The sequence below is a fragment of the Scardinius erythrophthalmus genome (assembly GCF_964197995.2).
Source record: "Scardinius erythrophthalmus genome assembly, chromosome: 5".
Classification (NCBI taxonomy): Eukaryota; Metazoa; Chordata; class Actinopteri; order Cypriniformes; family Leuciscidae; genus Scardinius; species Scardinius erythrophthalmus.
Window position 1 is genome coordinate 26,562,617 of NC_138225.1, and position 23,241 is coordinate 26,585,857.

The window sequence follows — 23,241 nt, forward strand, 5'->3', positions numbered from 1 at the left end:
CGTAGAGTTACGCTTCAACTAAGTTTAATGGTGCAACGCAAAAATATTTAGAAGTGCGTAAGTCGTAACTTAGTGTCCATTTACGTCAAAACTAGGCTAAGTTATAACTTACGCACAGCTGGTGCAACCGAGAAGAGCCCATTTAAACTCATTTCTGTGCCGCCGAAATCGCGGCACCAATCAGAAACGTTTGGGGAGGGATTTACATGATGACGACAGCGCAGCGACGCTGAAAAATACATTGCGGAGCAGAGAGGAGACTGACAACACGCTGGCAGACAGGACAGAGTAGGCTACTTTTCGGTTACGTTTGATATTAAACATATTAAACAAAGTCTCAGCTTTCAAATTTGGTAATTTTTTAAAAGAAATTTAAACAATAAATACCGTTTTGTTGCTCTTTAATGTGCCGTGACAGATCGCTGTAGAGCATCAGTTAAAGCTGTTCTTGTGAACCGATCATCTCTTCCTTCTAGTTAATTTATAGCCTCAAATAAACATGAACAAACATGGAATCCACATACTGGTCCTTGCTTCCCTATTTAACGTATCCCCGTAAATTCCACATCCTTTTCGGGATTTTAACATCTTTTTTCTTTCTCCCAACTCTGCTTCTCCTCGTTAAATTGCTGTATGTTTACATTCGCGAGGCCATCAACATGGCCGCCACGCCAACTACCGTCTACTAGCCTACAGCCTGCTGCCGGGTACTATAGAGTTAAAAAATTGACACGAGTCACGACGCATTGCATTATGCACCTGACCTGCCGGCTGATGATGTAGCCTATTTATTACATCAAGAAAACACGAATATAACACACTGCACTTGAATGTATACGTTTATTATATTTATTTAATAATATTACCAGTTCATATTATCTTTATTAAAAAATAACACAATAAATGATTTTATTTTTAAAATTTGACTGCATTCTTGTCAATTTCTAAATGTTTACTTTTTGATTTATGAATTATAACAGACTGATGGGAAAAAAAAAACATTATTTTTCTAAACTTTTTTTTTCATTTTTAATTTTTTAAATAATAAATATATATTTTTAAACAACATCACCATCATCTGTTATATGTGGGCCTCCATGCTCATCTATTTACAGTAGCCTATATGATATTGGTGAAGGGTGGTGGGGGCCCACATCAATATTTTTTCAAGGGGCCCCGAATCCTCCAGCTACATTGGTACAGTATGCATCTGTAACTTGAACATGACAAAATGAGGCTGTAAAATGTACAATGTTACATATTGGATGTAATTGGCTATCAATACACATACACAATCAAACTAATGTAGGCTATTCAATTAGATTAGGGTTCAATGACATTGGTGAAGATCAGGAAATGTAAAATATGTGAAACAATTCATCTGTGCAGAATTTCAACTGGAATTTTGTCAGCCTTTTTTTTGCTTTTCAGAGGATTGTACAGGCTTTGGAATCTGTAAAAACAAAAACAGTTATCTAATCTGGCTTTTTAGATATTATTAACCATAACAAATTAGTAAACAAACTTACTAATTAGTAACTTACTTTGCCGCTGTCTACTTTTCTGGTGAAGGAAAAAATAAATAAAAAAGTGTTATCAGCATGTTAAAGTTTTTGAGTTCTTGAATGTTAAAACTCACTTTTTTTTAAATGCACACGCTAATGTACATGCACCCACATGTAAACATGCATTAATGTAGAAAATGGAAACTTTTAAGTGAGTAAAGTTATGTAATTGTAACAAACAAAATTAAGCTGAGAAAAAAAAGCAATATTCATCTAATGCTGATGAAATGCAAACATACTTGTGATTTCAACCACTTAACGGCATCGTCATAAGCTTTTTCATTACGTTTACACTTTAGTAGTCCTTTATCCTCAAAGAACAGACAGTCCACTACAAGTGTGTTCTCTCTTTTCACAAATTTACTGCTGTCTGACACAATGCACTCAGGGTCAAATGTGTGATGAAGCACCACTAAAATGGCTGGCTTATTGTCTAGAAGGTAAGAAAGAGTAGATAACTGTCAGTTATCCAGTATATGTAACCATTTTATATAAAGGAATGAAATGCAACATCTTCTGTAAACCATTTCTTACCTTGAATGTCTCTGACTGCGGCGTCAATGTCAGTTCCAGTGCGTGAAACAATTGGAAAGAAAACTAAAGTAATAGCCTCGTCATAATTTCTGTCATTTGCCTCTTTGAACTTGATTGAATGACCAATCTTTTCAATTTTGTGCCTGAATTTATTGGGAATGCCTGTGACACTTTCAGGAGCTTTCGTTGTATATCTAACTAGAGAAAAAACATGATAGGGATACAGGTTAATGGATTAAAATACAAAGCAACTGCAAATTGAATACAATGTTATTGTGTATATAATTGTGAAGTTTAAAAGCTTCTAAATTTCTTCAAACTTTTATTATAACTTGATAGTTATATAACAGGTCAAACAAACTGCTGTGTTGAATTCGTTATTTCAGTTGGCACTGAATGTTGTTATTATTGGCCTTAAATGGGATAGTTCACCCAAAAATGAAAATTCTGTTATTTACAACACCTTCATTGTTTCAAGCCTGTATGAATTTATTCCACAAAAAGTAATGTTAGTCAAAATTACAGTCTCAGTCATCATTCACTTCCATTGAATGGAAAAAAAGATGCACTGAAAGTTGCAGTATCTTGGCATCTAAAAAAAGACGCAGAAAGTTTAGCTGTTTTTCAATAAAATAAGCTATATTCTGTTACGTGGGAGACTTTTATTAGCCTCTAGGTAAGTAACTAGAAGAATAACAGTGAAGTAAACAGTAAAGCTGTTTGCACTACAGTACAAACGGTATTTATGATTACGATAATAAATTTAAATAATATGGGATATGATAATACATAGCAACATCAAGAATTATATTGAACAGTTTTTGCACATCTGCACATTCAAGTTTAAAATGGCTTTGCCCACTCTAATGTTAAATATATGTTTGACTTGGAAGATCGCAAAATTTGGCTTTTGAATCAGGTCTACTGGAGTATAATTGGCTAGGTGACAAATCCATGGGTTCAATGTGTGCTTTATCTGAATTTGCCCCATGGGCTTATTTAGATAGGACAGACATGGAACCCATGGACAAAACCATATAGGGCCCATATGTTATCCCCACCATGTTGACTGGTGCTGAAACTGCAGTCTCTGGTAGGCCTACTGCTTATAATTGAACTATGCAGAGATTATACATGCATGTAGCATTGTAGCACTGTATTTAAGACCGTGATTCACCGCTGCTCAGTAATGCACCATCCTTGAAACATATTGCACCATGAAATTACACAGAAAGACTTAAGAATAAATGAACGTAATAAATCAAAACTCGAAAATAATGCATATTAGCACAAAGTGAAATAAATCGTGAACAGCATAATATGCATGTGCAAAGCTGAGTTCAATCAGCGACATTATGCCAAAATAAGAAATTAACCCTTGTGCATCAATTAAAAAAAGTTACACATAGCGCAGTAGTTCTAACAAAAAAGGAGGAAAATCGGCCAAACATATAGGCCAAAAAAGTTGACATCATATATCAGCCATTGGCTGCCCTGATTTCTAAATATCGGCATCGGCCAGAGAAAAAACAATATCGTTCAACCTCTAGTTAATATCTCAAAAAATTACCTTTCAGTGAGATTTTGTTTGGGCGCAGTACCAAATTTTCCCCACTGGATGCCAGCAAAACTCCACTGGTGTACACAGTGGTTGGATTTGTTATTTGTTATCTCTCTCAAATATTATAAACGCACAGTGTCAGGCACACATATTTTTGTTTTATTACACATTTTATAGTTAAATGGCCCTGAAATTAAAAAATGCAGTTTTAATGGGTTTCAATGCGGACATTTTTGTCCAAAAGGTGCTGAGAGGAACTATTTTGTGGACCTATACACTGTAAAAAAAAAAACATTTGTTTTTTCATTGCTTTAACTTATCAAAATAAGTTAAGCAATAACCTTTTTTTATGTTAAACAAGATTCAACTATATTTTTTTTAGGTCAGTTTAATGTAATTTAAGTTGAAATGACTTAAACATCCAAGTTGATTGTACTTAAAAATTTTAGGCAGCAACTTTTTTTTTTACAGTGTAGTGCAAAAAATATATATTTTTTAAAGGAAATGGGGGTGAAAAAGTAAAATTACAATAAAAATATACACCTGTGGCAAATTTTATGCAGTTAGCATTAAAGGTGCTCTAAGCGATGCGAGTGTTTTTTAGGCCGAAACATTTTTTTGTCACATACAGCAAACATCTCCTCACTATCCGATGCCTGTCCCCTGAACACACTGTAAAAAAATGCGGTCTCTGTAGACAGGCCAGGCTCCACAAACGGCAACAAAAACAAACTGGCCCAACCTGGACCACGAAACATAACAAACAGTGTTCCAGCCAATAAGACAAGAATGATTTGGGGGTAGGGGTTGGGGGGGTTAGTGTGCGTGCACATGAAGGGGGGTGTGGGGTGTGAGGATAGAGAAGCATGAAGAGGGAAGTTAGCTAGAGGAGAGATGTCCTAGACAACAACTAACATTAGAATTATATTCTCTTGAATGTTGATATGGCCGACACATGACCAAAGAGACGACGTTCCGATGAACAAATAGCAAAGAAGAGGGAAAAGGAGAAGGGAAAAAATCCCGAATTTACATCGGGAAAGCACGGAAGGGAGGGTGAGAGGACGGGATGAGGAGGAGGAGTAGGGAGGGTCGAGCTAGCTTCCGTTTTGTTTGACAATACTTATGCCAACAAGAAGTGACCCAACATCGCTTAAAGTATAGGCCTACCTTTAACAAAGGCAAAGTGATCAAAAAAACAAAACTGAAAAAGGTTAAATAACTAGCTATAAAAACTAGCTTGAAATAAAACACAAACTGCTACACCCTTATACTTGCCAAATCAATAATGACTGTTTGAAACTTTAACCTTTAACTTTTTCAGAGCTCTTTTGCAAGCCCTTTTGCACTGCAAACATTGTTACATACCCTACTGTAAACAAGCGGGCGGTCTAGTGTCATTCTGCCAAACAACTTTTTTGTTTTTCACAGGCCTACATTTTAAACAACATGAACATAAGTAAATACAATTTTTATTTTTGGATGAACTGTCCCTTTTAAGCTAGGCTTCTTAAAAGATTGGATAGTTACTCATTAGCCTATATACAAAACTAATGTCGTGACTTACTCTTAGTCTTCTTCATTGTGTTTTTCTGAAGTGTAGAGATGGAAAACGTTCGCTGCTGAAAGAAAATGCGACATTAATCAGCACAGAGATTTGGATTTTGTATATGTCGCGGTTAAACACCAATAAAGAAAGCAGACAGGCCTATACAGTTTCTTATAGAAAGACCTGTGGTTAAAGCGAGTCTCACAGATTATCTAGCCAAGGCTACTCGTTTGCATTCGGCAAACGTTATTTCTCTCACCTTGTTTGTTCTGTTGAATGTTGTTGTTCATAAAAATCTTGAAGGGTAATTGATATTTCACCACTATAGCCTAAACGCTGAAAACGTCCGGTGAATGCTTTGGCAGAATGTGAAAGTGAAAGTGACTTTAAAACCAACGTCATACATTTGAAGTGACACAGCCAAACTAAGGTAGGCCTACCAGACCGGAGTATGCTAAGACTAAGAAAAAAAAGAAAGCGAGATACAGGCTATTATAAACATCGTAATTGCCTTAAGGGATACGAAACATTTTCGCGACTAAAAGACAATGAGATATATCGGCACAATTGTTGTTTTTTTATTTATTTTTTATTTTGTCTGTCGCTGCTAAATTGCAAACCCATAATAACAGTAATAAACCTTATAAAAGGATGGTGGCAAAATCGATTCTGATGGGTTAGCATAGCCTTATTGTTTGTATTCAAATGATCATATTCTAACGTTACATTTCTCGTAGGCTACCTTGTTTGTCCTGCTTAATAGGCCTATTGTTATTCATTGAAATCTTGAAGGGTGAAATTTATGTTTCACCAGTATAAATACTGAAACTGTCCGGTCCGGTGAACGATTTGGAATGGCAGACTGTGGAAGTGCTGTAGACTACTTTAAAACCAAAGTCTCGCATTTGAAGTCACACAAATAACCAGACCAGTCACGGAAAGAAAGCTATAGGTAGATGCATCAATCCTATCATGATGCTTTCTCCCATAATTTGCACAGCAGTGGGAATTTGAATAAACAATAGACTGGCCATCGAAAAGAGGTTTAGCCTACATCCTGACAAACGCAATAAAAAGAAATGGGACAGGGAATAAAAAAATATCAAATCTGAAAATAGCAATGAAATTGCAATCACATTCACAAATGCATCAGCTAAAGTGATTGACATTAAGGTGAGTGACTCCAACATTTGTATTGTACAATGTCAGTGTCAAACACTGGCCAAAATGAAAAAGTATTTGCTCATTTTCTGGCTGTGGAAAGTTTTCATAGATGAGCTACACTGTTATGGAGGACCAAACCTGCAGAAATTAAAAATGAATAAATGAATAAATAAACGAATAAATAAATACATGTGATAAATGTGATAAGTATGGAATGCCAAACCTGACTTAACAATAAATAAATAGGCCTACATAAATAAATATGCGAAGAAATGCCTAAAATAAATTACTATTTATACTTTTATTTCCTTATTTATGTATAATTGTATTTTTTTCCACATTTATTTTTTCATTTATTTGTTTATGCATTTATTTATTTCTACTTTTATTTACTGGTATGTTCACATTTATTTATCTATGTATTTATGTCTACATTTATTTATTTCCACATTTATTTATTTATTTATTTATACATTTATTGCTCTGTATGCTAATGAGGGGGGCGTGTTTTACCTCAGACATAGCAATCGAGCTCAAAGTGGCAGTGCTGAAGCTTTGAGGCCACAGTGACACCTTGTGGTGTGACCAAACAATATGCAAGAGGTTTGTGGACGTGACTTTACAGTTCAAGCAGGGAATAAATGACTTAGAAATCTTAAAAATCTTATATCACGGTTTATGTCCTTTAATATCACCCTAATGTATAGGTTTACCATACATAGGCCTACTCTTTATTCCGGACATGGCCGTAAAACATCAGTAGGTCGGGATTTCTAAAATGTCTGGGCACGCATGAACAGAATCCGCTGATAACAGACACTTTGACACGTAACTGCGTAAAAATTATCCACTATTAACCACATTTTATGCCATGCATTGTAGATCTGTACACAGAACTGCATTTTTAATGTAGGCTATCTTCCAAAAACAATGTTGACAGCAACAGGAACAAACTTTTCCATAAAGAGGTAATATTTCCGCTATAAATTGATTTCCTGGTAGCCTGGCTAACGTCAGACCTCTTTCTCATTGAGACGTGGTCTGGGAACCACATGTTCATTTTCTCGTATTTGAGGCGTGGTTTATGAATGCCCAGAGCCGTTTATTGGACGCTACGAATGTCTATCAAATGCGCTTGTACGTAGCTCATAGCCAATCGTTTCAATTATACCAGATGACGTATGTAGAGTGACAGAAATTCGACGAGGAAGACGACAAAATAAACTTGCGTTCTAAACTACTTAGAACACTATCTAAGGCTGCATCGAAAGGTAACTTCGCGTCTGATTCCATGTTGGATCCATATAAACAAACTGCTTCGGTGTGTCGCATAGACGTCGTCATCGTCTTGCTGCTCCCTCCCCGTTCTGTGATTGGTTCCCTTTTTTGAGGGGAAAATCTGGTCCATGGAATCAAGGCAGCATGGGGAAACCCAGGCTAATTTCCTGGGGCATTTTTTAAAGCCTTATTAAATAGTAGGCTATATGCATCATCATGTAGCCTATAAGTTCTTAATTTTAACTGATCAATTAAGTTAATAAGGCACTACTATATGACTGTTACCAGTAAAAAAAAAAATCATTTCAACACTTCAATTAACTTAATTGATCAGTACATCCTCCTCACATACATCCTCAGTACTGTCTCACATACATCCTCACATACTGTAGAGGTCAAATTACAATTCATAGTAATGTGAATAAGAATTAATGTTAAAAAGGTAAATAATGTCATTTAGAAGTTCATGTAATGGTTAAAATGTTAAATAATACTTAAAAGGTTAAAAGCATACTAGAATTCATGTTCTTATAGGATTTAGTACATATTGGTGAAATAGTGTACTGCCTCTTTAAGAACCGGCCAACTCCGGTTACATTACGTTGATTCTCATTATGTGATTCAGATCTTGAGAGCTGTGGAAGCTAACGGTTTTCTTACCTGATAACTGCTAACTTTTAGCTACTTTTATTAAGAATATTTTATTTCATTAGCAACTAGTATAAGTGTATTAGTCAGCTCACATTCTTTCTTTCTTTTTTCTTTTTTCTTTTTTTGTAAATCGGAAACCAAGGAATAAAACCGGAGATTTTCATCTTTTATTTCAACAACGTTTCTGAAGTGGATTTATTGAACTGTGTTGCTGGGCTAGCAATAGACACTACAAATGGAACTAGCTGCGTGGAATAATGTTAGATAGTTATTAGTGTAAGCCATTGCATATCTCAAGATTTCAAACCTCTACACATACACTTTCACACACTCTCACACGCATCCTCACACTCACACTCTCACACATATACTCACACTCTCACACATCCTCACATACACTCTCTTGCATCCTCACACTCTCACACACATCCTCACACACATCCTCACATACACTCTCACATGCATCCTCACACTCACACTCTCACACATCCTCACACTCACTCTCTCACATACATCCTCACACTCACTCTCTCAAATACATCCTCACATACACTCTCACACACATCCTCACACTCACACTCTCACACATCCTCACACTCACTCTCTCACACGCATCCTCACACTCACTCTCTCACACTCTCACACACATCCTCACATACACTCTCACACGCATCCTCACACTCACTCTCTCACACATCCTCACATACACTCTCACACGCATCCTCACACTCACACTCTCACACATCCTCACACTCACTCTCTCACATACATCCTCACACACACTCTCACACATCCTCATACTCACTCTCTCACATACATCCTCACATACACTCTCACACGCATCCTCACACACTCTCACACACATCCTCATACTCACTCTCACACACATCCTCACACTCACTCTTTTACACGCATCCTCACACTCACTTTCTCACACATCCTCACATACTCTCACACGCATCCTCACACTCACTCTCACACATCCTCACATACACTCTCTTGCATCCTCACACTCTCACACGCATCCTCACACACACTCTCACACACATCCTCACATACACTCTCACACGCATCCTCACACTCACACTCTCACACATCCTCACATACACTCTCTTGCTTCCTCACACTCTCACACGCATCCTCACACACACTCTCACACACATCCTCACATACACTCTCACACACATCCTCACACTCACTCTCTCACATACATCCTCACACACTCTCACACACTCTCACACACATCCTCACATACACTCTCACACGCATCCTCACACTCACTCTCTCACACATCCTCACATACACTCTCTCACATACATCCTCACACTCACTCTCTCACATACATCCTCACATACACTCTCACACACTCTCACACACATCCTCACATACACTCTCACATGCATCCTCACACTCACTCTCTCACACATCCTCACATACACTCTCACACACATCCTCACACTCACTCTCTCACATACATCCTCACATACACTCTCACACACTCTCACACACATCCTCACATACACTCTCACACACATCCTCACACTCACACTCTCACACATCCTCACACTCACTCTCTCACACGCATCCTCACACTCACTCTCTCACATACATCCTCACATACACTCTCACACACATCCTCACATACACTCTCACACGCATCCTCACACTCACACTCTCACACATCCTCACACTCACTCTCTCACATACATCCTCACACTCACTCTATCACATACATCCTCACATACACTCTCACACACATCCTCACACACACTCTCACACACATCCTCACACACACTCTCACACACATCCTCACATACACTCTCACACGCATCCTCACACTCACACTCTCACACATCCTCACACACACTCTCACACATCCTCACACTCACTCTCTCACATACATCCTCACATACACTCTCACACGCATCCTCACACACTCTCACACACATCCTCATACTCACTCTCACACACATCCTCACACTCACTCTTTTACACGCATCCTCACACACTCTCACACACATCCTCATACTCACTCTCACACATCCTCACATACACTCTCTTGCATCCTCACACTCTCACATGCATCCTCAAACACACTATCACACACATCCTCACATACACTCTCACACGCATCCTCACACTCACACTCTCACACATCCTCACACTCTCTTGCTTCCTCACACTCTCACACGCATCCTCACACTCACTCTCTCACATACATCCTCACACACACTCTCACACTCACTCTCTCACATACATCCTCACATACACTCTCACACACTCTCACACACATCCTCACATACACTCTCACACACTCTCACACACATCCTCACATACACTCTCACACACATCCTCACACTCACTCTCTCACACATCCTCACATACACTCTCACACGCATCCTCACACTCACACTCTCACACTTCCTCACATACACTCTCACACGCATCCTCACACTCACACTCTCACACATCCTCACATACACTCTCTTTCATCCTCACACTCTCACACGCATCCTCACACACACTCTCACACACATCCTCACATACACTCTCACACGCATCCTCACACTCACACTCTCACACATCCTCACACTCACTCTCTCACATACATCCTCACACTCACACTCTCACACATCCTCACACTCACTCTCTCACATACATCCTCACACACACACTCTCACACGCATCCTCACACTCACTCTCACATACATCCTCACATACACTCTCACAAGCATCCTCATACACTCTCACACACATCCTCACATACACTCTCACACGCATCCTCACACTCACACTCTCACACATACTCACTTACACTCTCACACGCATCCTCACACTCACTCTCTCACATACATTCTCACACACTCTCACACACATCCTCACATACACTCTCACATACATCCTCACACTCACTCTCTCACATACATCCTCACACACTCTCACACACATCCTCACATACATCCTCACACTCACTCTCTCACATACATCCTCACACACTCTCACACACATCCTCACATACACTCTCACATACATCCTCACACTCACTCTCTCATACATCCTCACACACTCTCACACACATCCTCACATACACTCTCACATACATCCTCACACTCACTCTCTCACATACATCCTCACACACTCTCACACACATCTTCACATACACTCTCTCGCATCCTCACACTCACTCTCTCACATGCATCCTCACACTCACTCTCTCACATACACTCTCTCAAACACATCCTCACACTCACTCTCACACACATCCTCACACTCACTCTCTCACTCGCATCCTCACATACACTCTCTCTCTCTCACACGCATCCTCACACTCACACTCACACATCCTCACATACACTCTCTTGCATCCTCACACTCACTCTCACACGCATCCTCACACACACTCTCACACGCATTCTCACACTCACTCTCTCACATACATCCTCACATACACTCTCACACGCATCCTCACACACTCTCACACACATCCTCACATACTCACACGCATCCTCACACTCACTCTCTCACATACATCCTCACACTCACTTTCTCACATACATCCTCACTTACACTCACACACATCCTCACACTCTCTCACATACATCCTCACACTCACACTCTCACACATCCTCACACTCACTCTCTCACATACATCCTCACACACACACTCTCACACGCATCCTCACACTCACTCTCACATACATCCTCACAAACACTCTCACAAGCATCCTCATACACTCTCACACACATCCTCACATACACTCTCACACGCATCCTCACACTCACACTCTCACACACATCCTCACTTACACTCTCACACGCATCCTCACACTCACTCTCTCACATACATTCTCACACACTCTCACACACATCCTCACATACACTCTCACATACATCCTCACACTCACTCTCTCACATACATCCTCACACACTCTCACACACATCCTCACATACACTCTCACATACATCCTCACACTCACTCTCTCATACATCCTCACACACTCTCACACACATCCTCACACTCACTCTCTCACATACATCCTTACACACTCTCACACACATCTTCACATACACTCTCTCGCATCCTCACACTCACACTCTCACACGCATCCTCACACCACACGCATCCTCACACTCACTCTCTCACATACACTCTCTCAAACACATCCTCACACTCACTCTCACACACATCCTCACACTCACTCTCTCACTCGCATCCTCACATACACTCTCTCTCTCTCACACGCATCCTCACACTCACACTCACACATCCTCACATACACTCTCTTGCATCCTCACACTCACTCTCTCACATACATCCTCACATACACTCTCACACGCATCCTCACACACTCTCACACACATCCTCACATACACTCTCACACGCATCCTCACACTCACTCTCTCACATACATCCTCACACTCACTTTCTCACATACATCCTCACTTACACTCACACACATCCTCACATACACTCTCACATACATCCACACACTCACTCTCTCACATACATCCTCACACACATCCTCACATACATCCTCACACTCACTCTCTCACATACATCCTCACACACTCTCACACACATCCTCACATACACTCTCACATACATCCTCACACTCACTCTCTCACATACATCCTATCACACTCTCACACACATCCTCACACTCACTCTCTCACATGCATCCTCACACACTCTCACACACATCCTCACATACACTCTCACATACATCCTCACACTCACTCTCTCACATACATCCTCACACTCACTTTCTCACATACATCCTCACTTACACTCACACGCATCCTCACGGTCTCACATACATCCTCATACACTCTCACACACATCCTCACATACACTCTCACATACATCCTCACACTCACTCTCTCACATACATCCTCACATACATCCTCACACTCTCTCACACATCCTCACATACACTCTCTTGCATTTTCACACTCACTCTCTCTCACACATCCTCACATACACTCTCTTGCATCCTCACACTCACTCTCTCACATACATCCTCACACTCACTTTCTCACATACATCCTCACTTACACTCACACACATCCTCACATACACTCTCACATACATCCACACACTCACTCTCTCACATACATCCTCACACACATCCTCACATACATCCTCACACTCACTCTCTCACATACATCCTCACACACTCTCACACACATCCTCACATACACTCTCACATACATCCTCACACTCACTCTCTCACATACATCCTATCACACTCTCACACACATCCTCACATACACTCTCACATACATCCTCACTTACACTCACACACATCCTCACATACACTCTCACATACATCCACACACTCACTCTCTCACATACATCCTCACACACATCCTCACATACATCCTCACACTCACTCTCTCACATACATCCTCACACACTCTCACACACATCCTCACATACACTCTCACATACATCCTCACACTCACTCTCTCACATACATCCTATCACACTCTCACACACATCCTCACATACACTCTCACATACATCCTCACACTCACTCTCTCACATGCATCCTCACACACTCTCACACACATCCTCACATACACTCTCACATACATCCTCACACTCACTCTCTCACATACATCCTCACACTCACTTTCTCACATACATCCTCACTTACACTCACACGCATCCTCACGGTCTCACATACATCCTCATACACTCTCACACACATCCTCACATACACTCTCACATACATCCTCACACTCACTCTCTCACATACATCCTCACATACATCCTCACACTCTCTCACACATCCTCACATACACTCTCTTGCATTTTCACACTCACTCTCTCTCACACATCCTCACATACACTCTCTTGCATCCTCACACTCACTCTCACATGCATCCTCACATACACATACATCTCTCTCTCTCTCTCTCTCTCTCTCTCAAGCACACCCTCACATACACACACAACATACAGTCTCTCTCACACACAACACCCTCTCACATGCACATCTTTGTTGCCAATGTCCACTACAAGCATCCCCTGTGCAAATTCCCACTATTCTGCTACTTTTATTGCTAATATATTAAGAGCATATTATACAGTCCATGATTTGTTACTGAGGTTTCTTTTTTCTTTTCTCTTTTATTCGACAGGTGCCTTTTCAAGATAAATCCAGAGAAGGAATCAAAAGTAGAAAAGAGCACATCAAGAAAACAACTGGCAGTCAGTCCAAAGGTTCTTTCACTGATCAACAAAATTGCGGACTATGATGAATGGATTGAGTAAAAACTTTTGGAAGAGTGTCAAATCTCCCTCCATTACCTTGCAGAAATTCTTGGCAGTGTCACAGACTTTGAAACCACTTGTTTGAAAACTTTTTTTCATGGTTTAATTATTATTATTATTTTTTCATTCTGTTGATGACTAATTTATCTGTTGACAAATTTTATATTGGTGTATTGTTGTAGTAATGAACTAGAACGAGTTATACTAATTGTTATATTGGTATATTGTTGAATGTATTAACAAATTTTTATATCGTTATATTGTTGCAGTTGTGATATAAGTTTTGCACTTGAGGCTGATTACTTGAATTGTAGCAGTGTTCAATCCTATTGGTAATTTCAAGGTTTTTACATAAATTTCCACAATATTTAAGATCCTTAAACATTAAAAAGAAAATGTTATGTAAAATTACAGCAAAAAACAGTATTTTGAATAAATGAAAATTACTGTAATTTTATGTGTTGGTTATTTTCTGTCATTTTCTGTTGTTTTTTTTTCCGGCACCCCAGCAGCTGGAATATTACCGTTTTTTTACAGGGATTTAAATAAATGAAAATTACTGTAATTTTATGTGTTGGTTATTTTCTGTCATTTTCTGTTTTTTTTTTTTTTTTTCGGCACCCCAGCAGCTGGAATATTACAGTTTTTTTTACAGGGATTTAAATAAAGGAAAATTACTGTAATTTTACGTGTTGTTATTTTCTGTCATTATACCCCAGCTGCCAGAATATTACCCTTTTTTTTACAGAGTATTGTATACTTAAAGCTTATTCAAGTATTAGCAAAATGCTTGTTGCTCAAGGCAATAACCGAATGAGCTTGAGGCAACAAGCATGTTGCCAACAAGCAGAAAAACTTAAGCAACAGGCATGTTGCCAATAATAACCAGAACAACCTAAGCAACTAAATCCCCAATCAAATGGATTCCTTTTGAGAATTCTTGATATCCAAAGCTGCTGATAATACTGAATGGTGCCTTATATAGGTGCTGTGATAGGCGTTGTATTTCATGGATCAGCTGAGCGTCAGCTGATGCAAACTTGACTGACACAACCTGCCAGAACTGACACTGTCCCAAATGGCACACTTAATATAAGGTATGTTCGAGTTGAAATATACTAGGCTTCCACCAACGGGCAAGATCTTCCATAGCAGGCAGGGAGGAGTTGAAAAAAAAAGAGGTGAAGTTGGACACTTTCTGCCTCCCGTAGTGACACTCGTATTTTATGAAAGATTAAGTGGATTAGATGCAATGTTTGTCAAATACACAGACTCAGACGTTTTCACAACAGAAACAATTTTCATTCAATACTTGAATGTACTGCTTAATGCAGTGTCTGTATTTACAAGAATAAATTTCAACAATATTCAATTATGAATACAGTTGGGTCTATATTTTTCAATGTAAATGGGTCTATATTCTACAGTTTTATTTTGATAAACATGACACAATGTAACATTAAGATTACACGAAAAGAGTTTTTACTGTTATAAAAACACGATTTTGTCAGCATTAGTGGAACTGAAGTTGGCAGAATAAACATGAAACACATAATCATTGTCTTCAGAGAGCCTGGCCAATAAGGAATAAGGTGTGTCGTCATCAAAGCTTGAGCAGCCGATCTGGGGCGACTGCAGTGCTGTGACACGGCTTTGGTGCCAATGGCCCTGTCCCAAATGGCACACTTTATCTGCATAAAAAGTCCACAAGACTGTAGGATGTCCCATTTGTCATTTTAGGTGCTTGCGAGCACCCCCTTTGCAGTCAATATGCTCGATGCGTACTTTGGACGAGCCCGCACTGAAGTGGCCGACATTTTCCCAACAGTCAAAGCTGCATTACGTCACAAAAGTGCAGCCTTGTAGAAAGACTCCGAGTGTTTATGGTGCAATTTGGGACAGGCCCAATCAAAGTCGGACAAACTTTCTAACCAGAATACATTGCATTTTTTAAGGCACCAATCGGCTTGCGTGGTGCTGCATTAATTCAAACTCACCTATACACTTACGGTCTTGTGGACTTACGCGCATGATCGAGAAGTCTACAAGACCATATGGTGTCCAATTTGTCATTTTAGGTTTCAGAAGGGTGCTCACGAGAGGGATGCCATTTGGGACAGGACCGCTACACTTGATTTTAAAGTGGCATGTTGCAAAAGCGATTCTCGCTGGTTGCCAACTTATTTGCATTCATAGTCGGCAAATGTAATTAAATTGGTCTTACCTTGTTTATCTTGCTGAATATTGTTAGAAATCTTAAAGAGTGAGATTATGCTGAAACCATCTGTGCTTGAAAATGGCAGAATGTGAAAGTAAAAGTAACTTTTAAACTTACATCAAATTACCATTTCAAAACTAAACTAGAACACATATTTGTAGGCCTATATCTACACGGCATATGTATATTATAGATACATGGTATTATAAACATTGACCAATTCTGTTGAAAAATACATTTTAACAGATCAGTCACAGCTTCACAAGCACTGGTCTGTGAACAAGGACAAGCGGAAACCTACAACAAATGAAAAGGCACATTTCTGATAGAAAATTGCTCAGCCAATCAAATTCGAAGACCAGAACAAACTGTTGTTTAACTGTTATTTTCACATTTCCACATATTTAACAGTTATTATACCTGTCTCCTGCAATCTCTTGTAGTCACATTAAAGACATTTTTGCTTCTGCAAGATATATCCATAACATACAAGCAAATATTGCAAATATGTAGGGGAAAGTTACTTTTAAAAGTAATACATTACAATATTGCATTACTCCATAAAAAGTAACTGATTGCATTATACTTAGTTACTTTTTAAGGAAAGTAATGTGTTATGTTACGTAGCTGGGCTTGTTTGTTTGTTTGTTTGTTTAATAATAACAACAACAAAGAAAAAAAAGAAAACCTATTTTGGCAAATGTAAAGGCCCTTTCTCACCAAAAGGGAAATGAATATGCCTCAGGCTGAAGGAAAGGCAAATGCAAATCAAACAAACCTTTCAACTGTGCTGCCATTCTGTTTTGCAGAATAGGACAGGAGAAGAAAGTTCAACACTCTTACATCAGCAAAAGAGAAAGAAACACAAATGTGATGTTTATCTAAAATAATTTTTGCTTATTAGTATTGGATCATCAAAGGTCACCAGCAAATACACTGATTAATAAAGTGAGTTTAAAAACATAACATATAATTGTATTATTTAACATAATTGCATGTTTGCATAATATTCCAGTATTCTTGCATAATAAAGTTTCAGTTTCACTGTTTTTGCTCTTTTTGAGGATTTTGTTGTTGTTGTTGTTGTTGCAAGTGAGATGATTAAATGCATGCACGATTTATTTCGTCATGGGGACAGGAGAGGAGTCAGTTAATAAATGGGAAAACAAAGTAACTTGCGTTACTTATATGAAAAAGTAACGCAGATAATTTGTTGTACATTTAAAATGCGTTACTTTATAGTAACTTAAAAAGTAGTTTTGAAAAAAATGTATTTTAACTCGCGTTACTATGAGTAAATCCCAACACTGAATATTACACCTCTGAGACTGTCACATAGGCCTATCGCACTGAGACTTTTGGATACTATTGAAAACAGTAGCTATGTTGTTGATGTTTTACCCCATAGTAACCACACGGTGTCCTCAGAGGCCTAACTTTGGCACACAGACGCATGTGAATGTTCCTGTCTATCCGTGCAAGGGATGTGATGTTTTTTTGTTGTTGTTGTTGTTTTTTAATGGCCGCTTCAGAGTCTCTGAAATGAGGACCAGGCTGTACGTCGACACACGCGCGCTCACGTTCACACTTTATGCCCATTATGATCATGCAGCTTGGCAGGTGGTTTATCCTTGAAAATCATCTCAGAGGCGGGTTTCTGTCTAGACTTCAGTCACACAAGCACATGCACGCGCGCTCGCGCACGCACACACACACACACACACACACACACACACACACACACACACACCTTTCCAACATGGACGACAATCTGATAATAATAATAATAATAATAATAATAATAATAATAATAATAATAAAAAATATAATAAAAAATACACGGGATACTTATTTCAGTTCTCTCATTCTTTTTTCATTTTTCCATAAATTGGAGTGACATTGTCTTAATCACAGGCAATAATCATTAAGGAATTTCTGAATTTAACAGACATTTCTACTATATCCATACCATAAAGTCTCCCATGCCCACCCGAGCCCAGTATTTACCCTTATTCACAGAACTATACAGTAGCCCACAGCCTAATAACTCTCTTATTAAAACCCCTTTATACACAATTGTCAGTGAATTTTTCATAGCATTAGATATACAGAAGAACAGATCAACTTTGTAACTTTACACAGACCCCTGATTGTGCATATCAGACCCTTTCCCCCCAATAACTTGCAGGTACTTATAGACAATAAAAGATTACTTTTCTTTCTTTTTTTAGTTTCTTTTTTTCTGGACTATATAAATAGTCCTTACCTACAGTATACATATGACCTTGGCTGTATTTCTACATCACTTAATACCATGTTAATGTTTACTGGAAAGAAAGTCTGGGGACATACAATTTTATACACCAAACCACTCTATAAAATTTTCAGTCTGAAGAAAGAAAAATCCCACTGCTAGAATGCAGAATCTTCAAACTTCCCACTGTTCTAGAATAAAAAGCATCTTTTACAGCTGCCGTGTATTAAATAATACATAATAAAGACAATAAGGCAATCAAAATATAGGAAAGAAAAGACATGGAGTAAAACAGAATAGCCAAACACGCTTTGCAGTTGGACTGGACCGACAGAAACAGACAAACACGCACACACAAACACGATTTGATGCTTTCTTTGTTCTTGTAATGGTCTACCCACAAGGTGGATTTAAAAAGGCATATGTCCTGCCCAGGATTAGAAGTAAACACAGAGGTTAAAACTCTTAAGGGGACATTAGTAAGCCCACCCCACATTATAATCACCACCTGTTGTTGTTGTTCTGTTGTAATCCTTAGTACAGATTATGAAGTATGTGAACATTTCAGTTGTGAAATATGCATGTTATCTGTAATCATTGACAACCACTGTATAACTGATGTGGATGATGAAGATTAACACTGTAAGCAAATGTCACCTCTATTAAACACTGCATTGAATGTCTTACGTATAAATGAACCTGTATATAATAAACATAACCTAATCATAATCTATCTATACATGATAGAAAAGGCATTCATATAAGCACTATAAGGCTTCATGTTGATTCCTGGTAACTGAAGGCAGCTGTTGTACTATGTAAGATACGAGTTTATATTAGCAAATAGATCTAAGTGATAAAAAATATGCAGATTGTGCAGGCAAAAGAGAAAAATATTAGTTACTAAAAATCTGGTATTAAAAAGCATGTTTTGCTTATTTTCCTCAGTGCATGATCAATGGTAGTGTGTGAGTTAGGAATTTGGCACTAAAACAGTACAGTTTTTGCAAATTACATACACTACACAAAACAAATTCTAGATTAATTAGAAAATTGTAGAAGCCACCAAAATGAATTGTAAAAAAATAAAATAAACACACACACACACACACACACACACACACACACACACACACACACACACACACACACACACACACACACACACATATATATATATATTTATATATATATATATATATACACACACACACACACACACACACAAAATCGTTTACAAAAAGAAGATGCTACATAAAGACAGGCACCACTGTCCAGATGGTTAAAAAAACCCTGTTCCCTTGTAACTGAACAAAATAATCAAAAGCAGAGGAAACTGGAGCACATTCACTATTACAGGGCAAGTTAAGAGAGTGTGTGTGTGTGTGTGTGTGTGTGTGTGTGTGTGTGTGTGTGTGTGTGTGTGTGTGTGTGTGTGTGTGTGTGTGTGTGTGTGTGTGTGTGTGTGTGTGTGTGTGTGTGTGTGTGTGTGTGTGTGTGTGTGTGTGTGTGTGTTCATGTTTTTCTATCCCGGTGGGGACTTCAACCTGAATGCACACAGACTCATGGGGACTCGTGTCACAGTGGGGACCTAAATAGAGGTCCCCATGGGTAAACAAGCTTGTAAATCATACAAAATGAGTTTTTTGAAATGTAAAAATGCAGAAAGTTGTGTGTGACGGGTAGGTTTAGGGGTAGGGTTAGTGTAAGGAGATAGAATATACAGTTTGTACAGTATAAAAACCATTAAGTCTATGGAGAGTCCCCACAAAGATAGTAAACCAGACGTGTGTGTGTGTGTGTGTGTGTGTGTGTGTGTGCGTGCGTGCGTGCGTGCGTGCGTGCGTGCGTGCGTGCGTGCGTGCGTGCGTGTGTGTGTGTGTGTGTGTGTGTGAAAAGTAGGTTGCAGGAGTGTAAAACCGGTCAGAGAATGGTCAACAGGTCAGATGGAGAAATTTGATGGATATCTGCTGTCTGGCCAAGTATGTGTGTTAAATTTATATAGCAGTTCAGTCCACTGATAACAGAGCTGCATTTGAGAGAGGCACAGTTTGAAATCTCAATGTGAGTGTGTGTGATCGTAGTAAACTGGTGATGAGAAATACTACAATAATACACTACCCTGGTTATATGACTAAGGACAATAGGCCATGGACACACACACACACACACACACACACACACACACACACACACACACACACACACACACACACACGGTCACACTAGCAGTTTCAGTTATACTGATCAGACCCTTATCAGTCATCAGATTTTGTGCTCCCAGCCATCTGATGCCACCATGCTTAGATTAATAGAAGAAAAACTGGATGATATAAATGTATAAGTGTTTATCTGTGTGTTGAGGAGCAGATGCATTCACTAAAGTTTAAATCACACAGTGTTATATGCAATCAGTTTTGACCTCTCTTTGTGTGTGTGTCCAAATCTTTTTTAGTGAACTGAAGCACAGCATGGCTGAGGTTTGGATGACTGATTACACACACACATACACAAATCCAGCACAGTAAGGCAATCTGAATACACAAACCATAGCAAATAAAGCGCTTCCATCTATTCTTCCATCTCTCTTACACTGTAACTGTAACTTTTTAACTTTGTTCAGCATAGCGAACACAAAGGAATGGGAAGGCAAAGGAACAAACAAACAAATAAAATCGAAAGCATTTTTCTTTTACAGAGCACACTGAGACCTGTGTAAAAATGGCTACAATCAAAAATGAGGCACTTTTATAAAAAAAACTTTGTATTTAGATAGATAGATAGATAGATAGATAGATAGATAGATAGATAGATAGATAGATAGATAGATAGATAGATAGATAGATAGATAGATAGATAGATAGATAGATAGATAGATAGATAGATAGATAGATAGATAGATAGATAGATAGATAGATAGATAGATAGATAGATAGATAGATAGATAGAGATTTATTCTCAGTAATATTATGTTTGCTATATATTTTTCATCTATTTAACATCTCTCTTACAATAATTTAAAGTTTGTGGTAGAGGAAAAAAGGAATATCATTGGCTCCCTGTTGGCAGTGGCCCTTCATAAGTGGTTGAAGGACACGTCCATTTCAGTGATCTCTGGTGGTAATGACCATCTTTTGGCACAAATTTATTTTGGCTGAACCAATGACAGCTAATGAGAGTAAATGTTGTTATGAGGCAAGGGCAGTTAAGTGTCCACTGCTGAGGGATTTGGGCAATCGCACCGTTTTTCAGATCACATCAGGTGCACACACAGTCAAACGCATTCACGCAGGAAGGACAAGTGCTGACTGGACTGAATGCAGGAGCACATTAACAATCTGCAAAAAGAAAAACAGAGAGATACTCGGTTAGACACCTTAAAAGTTTTTCTTTCTTTCTTTTGTTTAAATCTCAGAAGTAGAATACTGCTTGTTGAGGACCCATAATTACAATCAATGACCTTACATAAAATATACAATTACAATGTCCACTGCAGATGAGCGATAACATAAATGAATAAAAATACATATATACTACTACCATTATATACAACCATTCAAAAGTTTGGGGTCAGTAAGATTTTTGTTTTGAGAAATGAATGCTTTTATTCAGCAAGGATGCACTGATCAAAACGGACAGTGAAGACAAGTACAACAAAAGATTTCTATTTCAAATTAATTCTGTTTTTTCTATTCATCAAATAATCCTGAAAAAAATGTTTCATGTTTTCCACAAAAATATCAAGGAGCACAACCGTTTTCAACATTGAGAATAATAAGAAATGTTTCTTGAGCTGCAAATCAGCATATCAGAATAATTTCTGAAGGATCATGTGACTCTGAGGACTGGAGTAATGATGCTGAAAATTCAGCTTTACCATCACTGGAATAAATTACATTTTAAAATATTGTAAGAATATTTCCAAATATTGCTGTATTTTTGATCAAATAGCCTACTTATAAATAAAATAATATACAAGGTTTAAGTGTAGTGTCATTACAGTACCAGACTACTAGATCAACAGTTGGATGTATCTTCAGACAGGACGGGTATGTCATGTTTTTAAGATGTGTTGAAAAAACCTCAACCTTTACAAATGTAACAGCCCCTGTGAGAACAGCCCAATTGGATAGTCTCAAATTCATTTTTGTCATTACTTCTCACCTAACAAACTTCCCCAGAAAGTT

The 23,241-nt window shown here is 38.5% G+C and overlaps 1 protein-coding gene across 2 annotated transcripts; it reads right to left on the reverse strand.

The window, feature by feature from the left end:
• Window positions 1-828: 828 nt before the first annotated feature.
• Window positions 829-5,594, reverse strand: LOC308690573 (uncharacterized protein). Of its 2 annotated transcripts, none has more exons than XM_081365122.1 (6): window positions 5,469-5,594; window positions 5,228-5,282; window positions 2,100-2,297; window positions 1,805-1,998; window positions 1,545-1,563; window positions 829-1,453 (listed from the first exon to the last, which is right to left on the reverse strand). In XM_081365122.1, the coding sequence occupies exons 2-6, from the start codon at window positions 5,241-5,243 to the stop codon at window positions 1,428-1,430; spliced, it is 453 nt and encodes a 150-aa protein (XP_081221248.1). In that variant the 5' UTR covers window positions 5,244-5,282; window positions 5,469-5,594; the 3' UTR covers window positions 829-1,427. The 2 variants fall into 2 exon arrangements, with proteins under 2 accessions (XP_081221248.1, XP_081221249.1); XM_081365123.1 differs by having other exon boundaries at window positions 5,228-5,279; window positions 5,469-5,571.
• Between the last annotated feature and the right edge of the window lie 17,647 nt (window positions 5,595-23,241).

What these genes read in the sequence shown, in the direction of transcription:
- LOC308690573 (XM_081365122.1), bottom strand. An exon ending in CGCAGTCAGAGACATTCAAG is followed by an intron (nt 1,999 to 2,099) that starts GTAAGAAATGGT and finishes CTTACCTTCTAG; the next exon opens with ACAATAAGCCAGCCATTTTA.